The following is an 8887-nucleotide window of genomic DNA, read 5'->3' on the forward strand; positions in this document are numbered from 1 at the left end:
CTTTGAGCTAATCAAAAAAGAGTAAATTCGGCCAACAATTTCAAAATATATTTTATGATTTATATATATGCTATATATAGAAAATATTATACCACAAATTTTATAAAAAGATTATGTTTTAACTTTGTGTTGTCCCTGATCGACTCAACCAACAGCAAAATAAGAATTTCAATGTTGTCTCTATTGATTATCTACAGGATGACATAAATTGATGAATTATAATATAAACATCAAACGACACATATTTTGAACTACCGTTTGTATTAGACTTTTATTAAATTTTTCGCATACATCTTTGTTAAAATTATAGATGTTATAAACATGTATTGGATTATATGATATTTTGAACTAATTTTTTTATTTTCTCCAATATGCCTTAAATTATTAAGTGACATCAATAATTTTTATAAAATATATATTATTTTTTACAAATAATCATTTCATAAAATTAGACAAACGTGCTTTGCACGTTACTCCCACCTAGTATATATATATATATATATATATATTCTTTGATCTTATCTTTTCTTTTTTCCCTCTTCAAAATTTTTGGAAGTTTTTGTCAATACTCCAATCCAAACAAAAGATATATATATATATATATCTCACTGGTCGCTTTTGTTATGGGGATAGGCAGTGTTTTTTTTTTTTTTTTTTTTTTTAATAATTCTAGCAGAAAATAGCCAAGCACAATTAGCTAGAAAAGGGTTTGGCGAAAGGATAAGATTTCTTATCCTGATTGAACAGGAAGTCCAAATAATTCATAAAGATGCATTTCTTATCATAATAATTGAACAAACGATCTAATCATAATTCCGAAAGGGCACTTCTTATCGTGATAATTGAAAAAAGAAAGGTCATGACATCGTAGAAAGACAAATTCTTTGACGTGTTGAAAGCTATCATATAAACAAAGGAATACACTTCAAAATTTGTCCAAACCCCATATATCTACTGCAGATGCCATTTGATTAAGAACCATAACATACATGCCACTTGCTATCTTGTAATCTAATTGGTCGTATTAATGTATAAAATCACCACTTGTTTCTGTGGGTAACGTCTCAGCAGCTAGCGCCTCTTTAGATTAATATATATTGTGGGTTCTGAGTAATACTGAAATCTAAATTGATGATTTCGCACTCCTTAATTAAAAAGTTAAAACCAAAGAAAAGAATATGATCAGTGAAGGCAACTCATACCCACCTCTCAGGCTCTCACTATCGACCTTTTTCCACATCATCAAACCCGCCCCACTTGTTTGATATACAAGAACAGGCCTCCTGGTGGTTCCCAACTTGTACGCTATAACTTATGCTTTTTCTTTGGCCTACTTGCTCGTCCCATCTATTGACGCCACCGTTTTGCCGCGTTTCATGAAAGAAATTGTTCCTCTGATCATCCATATTAATTAATACCTGACTTGTTTTAACAAGCTAGCTAATTTCTTAAGTTCTGGTTCTTAGTTCTTTACGTACAAAAATGGCTGCCACTTCAAGCTCAAGGCCATTGGCTTGCCTGCAAGACCGTGGACATGGAGCAGCCTGGCCTTCACATAGCTTGAGAAGTAGTAGTACTGAAAGGCTTTCTAAACCTTGTGTGCTGGGGATGGGAATTAAAAGAAAACTGACAAGATTGGTGGTGAAAGGGTACGGGTGGCCGGAGGTTGAAGTGAAACGTGGAGATGGTGGTGGTGAAGGATATGAAATCTCAGAGAAGGACAAGAGGTTCGTGGAATGCCTCCGTGAAGCTCAGCCTTACATTCATATGCACAGAGGCAGCACATTTGTTGTGGTCATTTCTGGAGAACTTCTTGACTCTCCTAATTTCTTGGATACCATACTCAAGGTATTCACTCTCTCTGTCTATCTAATTGTAGATCTCTCTCTCTCTCTCTCTCACTCTCACTCACACGCGCGCACATATTGATATAGTTCTCTCTCTGATGGTCTTTAGCATGACCGATGCTTAATGCTTAGGACGGGGCACTGTTGAGCCCCAACCCAGACCATGCAATTCGGAAATTCCTAAGCACCTTCCTGTGCTTAACCCTTCCTCATATATAATCCATCATCTGTATGGAAGACACCCGGAGTCTCACACTAAGTTGAGAACTATTTTTTTTCCTATATATAAAAACTCATGCGGTTGCACGAAATCACAGTTAGTCTTTTGTAATTTTTAATTCAAGCGAGTTTAAGATTGGAACTGTAGCTTGGAGGCGTTGGAGCTGTGGGGTTCAGCAAGCCCGACCAACCTGAACCGACAGATATCACACACGTACACATGCCATCTTTTTTTAAGCTTCAGATTCTTACCATATATATCTCTTATATATAATATATATGTATATATGTATATAGTTAGTTTACCGTACGTCGAAACAAGGGGCCGCACAGATGAACCCCTTCTTAATTTATTGCCTCGGCGGAAGAAGAACTACATATAATAACGCGCGCGTACGTGGAGTTTCATGAATTTACGACATGTCTCATTTTTCGTGATTTAGCACATGTAGTTTTTGGATTTTCAAAGTTAATTTGAGTTTTAATTTTCTTTGCCGCTACGTATTATCATCCAAGTTTTCAACATTGTTATAAGTTGATCATGTATTAAAATTTATGAAATTGGATTATATATCCACTTAATCTTAGCATTGTTATTTGATATATGCACTGAAAAGGAAAATATATATATATATATATATATTTAAAATTTCTTTGATTGGCAAGCATAGTCGTAAGTTACTTTGCAAGCCAAAACTGATGAATAGTTACCTTGCAAGAATTTGCATTTTTTTTTCAAGATTTGTAGATGCCTTATGGCTGGTTTGGACTGAGATTATACATTGCCCGAGGCATTAATTAGACCCTGAGATCTTCCCTATACCCTTTTCTTCTTGGTTTTCTCTTGATTTTCTTTCTATACAAGCTACGGGCTCCTATCATGGCCAAGGGAATTTGGCCCAGATTTAGCGATCCAGAGGATGAGATCCCTAATAAGTAATATCTTACCCTTTCGAGCTATATTTGTTCACTAATATGGTCGGCTGCATTGTTACATCATCGTTTATTCCCAAGCAGGATATTGCTTTTCTTCATCGTCTGGGTATAAGATTCGTGATTGTTCCAGAGACAACTGTGCAGATTAACAAGCTTTTGAAGCAGAGAGGTCAGTGAAGTCCTTGTTACTTTCGAAGATCATGCTTCTTACTGTCATATGACATTTTTGGGCTTAAAATTTCAATTTGAGCGATATCATTCGGTCTTTTTGGTATGTTCATGTTTTTTGTCCCACGCTCATGAAATGCTTAGATAGCAGTTGACTAGTTGTATGTGTACTTCTTGCAGGAAGCGAGCCCGAGTTTGTTGGTGGATACAGGATAACTGACTCTGAAGCTCTAACAGCAGCAGTCGAAGCGGCAGGAGGGATTCGAATGATGCTAGAAGCAAAACTTTCTCCTGGACCCTCCATATGCAACATTCGTCGGCATGGTGATGGTAGTCGTTGGCATGAAGTCGGTATCAGTGTTGAAAGTGGTAACTTTCTTGGAGCTAAGGTAAGACTAATTGCTTTTTCATACAATCTCCAGAGACACCCCCAATTCCGTTGTGAGTATGCTGAAATTACTAGTGTAATATTCTTATTAGTCTAAGGCTTGCTCTTTTCAATTGCAGAGAAAAGGAGTTGTCAATGGCGTCGATTATGGAGCAACAGGTGAAGTTAAGAAGGTTGATGCTTCTCGCATGCGCCAGAGACTTGATGCCGGCTGTATAGTTATATTATGCAATTTGGGCCATTCCAGCTCCGGAGAAGTTCTAAATTGCAAGTATGCTATCTAGCTTTTGGTTGTTAGCCTCGAATATTGCTCGGTCTCTTCTGATTGTTACTTTTTTTTTTTTTACACCCTCGGCCTGATCTGATTGTTGCCGATTATGTACCATTTTCTCCCACCTGATTCGATCATTTTAATCTTTGTTTCATTTGTCGCTTTGACCCGCAATAGTTGGCGTCTTGTCTAGTGAGAAATGTGCCATTTTTAAACTAAATATACTTTGGTTGCATGTAAACTATAGTCTACCTACCTACTCACTAAGTTCGAACCCCCACCCAAATTCAAACGCACTCAAAAATAGATTTATAATTCAACTGAAAAATGTTTAAAAGTGTATTTATTTAGCGATTATCAATGCGTTATGCTGTTGTAAATTTTAGCTCGCATGAAGTTGCAACGGCTTGTGCATTAGCTATTGGGGCAGACAAGCTTATTTGCATCATAGATGGTCAAATTCTGGATGAGAACCGGCGTGTTATTCGCCACTTGACTCTTCAAGAAGCAGACACGTTGGTATGTAAACGTGCTAATAAACAAAATGACAAAGCTTCCAACTATTTGAAAGCTGTTGGTAAAGAGGATCTCAGGCTCAGTTCTCCTGGACATAACGATCATAATGTTGCTGTGCATTATTCGCATAATGTGAAGGTTAATGGGAAAAGACGTAATGTAACCTTTCAGAACGGTGTTGGTTTTGACAACGGGAATGGACTTGGAGTTGGGACCGGTGAACAAAATCTTGTTATCGGACGTCACGAGCGGCGAGGTCAATTAAATGGTTGCCTCTCAGAATTGGCTGCTGCAGCTTTTGTTTGCAGGGTAAATCCTAGATCTGTTTGCTTTATCCTGCTGTACATGGATACTATCTCTAAGTTCTGAATTGTCTTGAAGGTCATGAACTTATTTTATTTTTCTAGAAAAGATATTTGTTAATGTAAGGGGGCCGTTAAGATAAGAATTATTTTAAATTAAGAATATGAGTATATATCAATGCTTTGCCAGGTATTAAAACACATGAAAAGGACGAAAGACCAAATTATTGTGGTAAGACGAGAGAAAAATAAAATAATTAAAAAGTTCACAAATACAAGTTATAAATGACCTTTGAAAAAGTAGAATTTGGGAAAAATCATATCTCTATACATATTTTGAGATTGGATTCCTTGAAATATGATTTTTACTGGAGCAAATATCTAAAGATGGAGGAACTTGCCTAGCCTCCAAGTGCAGTCGATGCTTCTTTTTTTGTTTTTCTTTTCTTTGAAAAACAATTCTCTCATCTCCCTTAATCTTAGACCAATACGTTATTGTTAACCCCTATTTAGTTATGAGTATTTTTGTGGCTGAGGACTGAGGATGGACTACAATCAATCACATAATTTGAATGAATGTATAAGATCCGGTATACAGTGAGTAGAGAACAATCAATTTGGATTGTTCTTCTCTGAGTGTAACTTCTGTGTAATAACTCCTTAAATATGGATATTCATGCTCTTTTTCTATCTGGTAATTAGTACAGCACATGCACAATTCCAGGGTAGCAATGGTCTTGCCTTGCCAATACTTAGCATCCTCTCAAATATCCTTATGCTTTCGTATTGCATTTATAACAAATTAATGTTTATGTGCATTGCATGGCGTTTAGTTTCTCTGAAAAATGGCTCATCAAATTCTCAGGTCCTGGAAAGCTCTTTTCCTGACAACCCTCAATTATCTTGAACTTCAACTGCTTTATATGTTGGTGTCAAGCACCCTGCCACATGATTTTCTTCTTTATTGGCAGGCAGGTGTTAAAAGAGTTCATTTGTTGGATGGCACTGTAGATGCAGTTTTATTCTTGGAATTGTTTACAAGAAATGGCACGGGGACCATGGTGGCTAGGTATGACTATCATCTTCGGAAACTCTTAATCTTGAACTATGACACACCATCCTATGCTGATTAATTAGATGGTGATGATCAGCTACAAAGTGAATTTTCTCAAGATTTTGTGAGTTGGTCGATTGGCATCCTGGTGAACTTTTGATTGGCATTCTTTTAGGTTACCATGTGGCCCATTGTTGTGGTTTGAATTTGCTCTTGTTGTTTTGTCAGCATTTGCACCGTTGCCCTTCCCTGAGTATTCATTAGGCTTATGGCCTTCCTTCACCTGAAGCCAGCCTTGTGGGTTTTATTCCTTGCAAACATAGTGCATCTCTTCTTTTCCCTTTTCCTTTTTCCTTTTTCCTTTATGGCAAGTTGGCATCTGATTAGCAGTTATTTTGGTCTTTCCGATCACGGAACCTGGCAAACCTTTATTTTGTAAGTTGGTCCTTTTCTTTTCTCTCTTTGACCCAAGTGGTCCAATTGTCTTCAATCCAAGACATCATTTTGATAATTAAACCTGAATAAGAGTTACTGAAACAACAGTTTGTCAGTGTGTGTGGAACTTTCCCTTATGATCGGTGCTTACTGGTTGACTTTTCTTTCTTTATTATCAGAGCTTTGCTTGGGATTTATGCCGCATCTTATTTTGTTAACTTGTCAGATTACTTATCCATCCGTGATTTGTTTAGCATGGGGAGCTTTATACAAGTGTTCAGCTTTCACTCTTGAATAGACTTCTTTGGAAATTTTAAAGCACTAAGTATGTTTTAGTGTTATCTGCATGTTTCCTATTTAAATGCCAGTGAGAACTAAAGTTAAGCAATAACGAGACTGTAGTCTATGTGCAACACAATTTACACAACAAATCAGAATATTTCTGCAATATTAATTGTTTTAAAGCTATTTTTACCAGGCAATTATACCCTTTTCAGAAGTTGTACTCCAGATGGCATCGAATCTTCTGCTAAATATATGCAGCTGACTTTTCTAGTTAAAATGATGCAATCCTGATACAACTGTTTCATTATGCTGTTCTTCATTCCATCCACTAACATGTGCTTTGAATTATATCAGTGACCTTTATGAAGGATTCCGGATCGCTAGGGTCGAAGATCTGTCTAGTATAAGACAAATTATGCAACCTTTGGAAGAATGTGGCATACTTATTTGCCGGACTGATCAAGAGGTCGGTGCCCTTGCTTGTTCATATATTTAATCAACAGGTCTTAAGTATATTTTTGCTGGTGGTGTTATCAATGTTAAAACTGGAGAAATCCGGGTTTCACTGGAACTGGAAATATCATTCTCGTGTTTCACTTCTTTTGTGTCAATAGCTTCTTGAAGCATTGGATTTATTCATCGTTGTGGAAAGAGAAAGTCAGATAATTGCTTGCGCTGCTCTTTTTCCTTTCTTCAAAGAGAGGTGTGGAGAGGTTGCTGCCATCTCAGTTTCTCCTGATAGCCGTGGGCAAGGGCAGGGAGGTAAATTACTAGGTATGATTTCAAATATCCCTGTATTGCAGTGCTTTTGAAACTTCTGAGATATACCCATAAAAGTAACAAGATATTAGTGGGTTTTTGTTCTTTATTTTGGTGGTATTTAGTCTCTTGTTCTGATTGAAATTGTGTAAGGAGTAATAAAATAACTTAGCAGGATCGATCATTCTTTTTAAAACTAGTGTAGTTGTGCCCCAAACCAGTGTTGTTGTAGATTGAAATACAGAAGAAGGGAAAATTATTTAACTGCTCGCATCAAGTGCTTCTGCTCAATTATATTTCACGGGTAAACTGGCTTTAGATGCATGTTTTTGTGCTCTTGTTCATGTCTTTAGATGAAACCTGACAGTATGAATTCACAAAATTATATGTTTCTAGTTATATTGAAAAGAAAATTACAACATGATATCATTTGACTCCTGGTTGATGGTAGTATCAGGGGTTGTTTTAAATTTTCCTCCAGTCAACAGCCATTTTATATTTTGCATATCAAACTATAAAAGAAGACACATTGCAATCTCAAACTACCAAAAATTGTTATGATAGTTTGAATGCGAGGTCCAAAATGCATGTTAGTTGGAGGTGGGAAGGTAATTTATGACCATATTACTGCTATGGACACCTTTGTCTGCAAGTTTAACTAGAGCAAATATCTGCAGATTACATTGAGAAAAAGGCATCCTCCCTCGGATTGGAGAGGCTCTTCTTGCTTACAACACAAACTGCAGATTGGTATGCTTGCAACCTCTTGCTGCTTGAAATTGCTACCTGTTGCTTGGAAAAAGGTTCATAGATGAATGCAAAATCGTATCAAATTGCAATGGATCCGATCAAACATGTTGAACTACTGATAGTAACTTGCTGGTGTGGAAAAAAATAATGATACACCTATAATTCTTTCACAACTATTTTAAAATTTATTGTGATACTTCATTAAAAATAATTTTGATTTTACATAACTGCCCTCCATTTGAAATATTGTAAGAGAGTCGTAAGTTTTCCCATTTTTCTTGGAAAATAATGGAGGAGCATTCTTGTTCTTGGAGATGGTATTATAGGATGTTTTACATTTTGTGGGATCTTAACAAAAGCCCTGTCTTTTGTTTGCTGTTGCTCAATTTTTATTTTGTGCAACTGATGTGGGAGTTGGAGGAAAGGGTAACTTTGTTTGCTATTCTCTTTAGAATTGTTTCATAATAGAGAGGACTTTTGGTGTTGACTGTTACAACTTCATTAGTTGGCATATAATTGTACATTTCATTGCAAATGAAAACATAATTGGAAGATCTGATCTCATCAGGGATGTCCGGTGTTTCCATAGTGAAAGAAACATGCATTAATTGGAAGATGAATATTTTTGTTTTACAGGTTTGTGAGGCGTGGTTTCTCTGAATGTTCAATTGAATCAATACCAGAGAAGAAGAGAAAAAAGATCAATCTATCCCGCAAATCCAAGTATTATATGAAGAAACTGCAACCTGATTCATGTAGAGTTATCCTTGATAAGGCAGTCGTTTGAACCGTTTCAATTACTCCACTATGCATTTGAATCGAAGTTCTGATATATCAGATCACTCCGGATCCCTAATTCATCAATCTGACCATTCTACAAACCTTTTCTTTGGACAGATTCTCCGAAATGGTAAAATTATTGCCGAATCTAACAAAAAATAATAGGTAGATGGATGG

At 36.4% G+C, this 8887-nt stretch overlaps 1 protein-coding gene across 3 annotated transcripts; it reads left to right on the forward strand.

Annotated features, from left to right (window-relative positions):
• The first annotated feature begins 1222 nt into the window (after positions 1 to 1222).
• Positions 1223 to 8826, forward strand: LOC122304366 (probable amino-acid acetyltransferase NAGS1, chloroplastic). Of its 3 annotated transcripts, none has more exons than XM_043116606.1 (11): positions 1223 to 1848; positions 3084 to 3171; positions 3351 to 3559; positions 3678 to 3829; positions 4216 to 4348; positions 4484 to 4654; positions 5619 to 5716; positions 6776 to 6887; positions 7036 to 7195; positions 7858 to 7930; positions 8567 to 8826. In XM_043116606.1, the coding sequence occupies exons 1-11, from the start codon at positions 1483 to 1485 to the stop codon at positions 8715 to 8717; spliced, it is 1713 nt and encodes a 570-aa protein (XP_042972540.1). In that variant the 5' UTR covers positions 1223 to 1482; the 3' UTR covers positions 8718 to 8826. The 3 variants fall into 3 exon arrangements, with proteins under 3 accessions (XP_042972540.1, XP_042972550.1, XP_042972531.1); XM_043116616.1 differs by having other exon boundaries at positions 4517 to 4654; XM_043116597.1 differs by having other exon boundaries at positions 1227 to 1848; positions 4216 to 4654.
• Positions 8827 to 8887: the final 61 nt, after the last annotated feature.

The sequence above is a fragment of the Carya illinoinensis genome, chromosome 1 (assembly GCF_018687715.1).
Source record: "Carya illinoinensis cultivar Pawnee chromosome 1, C.illinoinensisPawnee_v1, whole genome shotgun sequence".
Taxonomy (NCBI): Eukaryota; Viridiplantae; Streptophyta; class Magnoliopsida; order Fagales; family Juglandaceae; genus Carya; species Carya illinoinensis.

Coding starts and splice junctions, on each gene's coding strand:
- LOC122304366 (XM_043116597.1), top strand. CDS start 1,483: ATGGCTGCCACTTCAAGCTCAAGGCCATTGGCTTGCCTGCAAGACCGT. Junction 1,849..3,083: donor TCTTGGATACCATACTCAAG/GTATTCACTCTC, acceptor ATTCCCAAGCAG/GATATTGCTTTTCTTCATCG. Junction 3,830..4,215: donor GGAGAAGTTCTAAATTGCAA/GTATGCTATCTA, acceptor TGTAAATTTTAG/CTCGCATGAAGTTGCAACGG.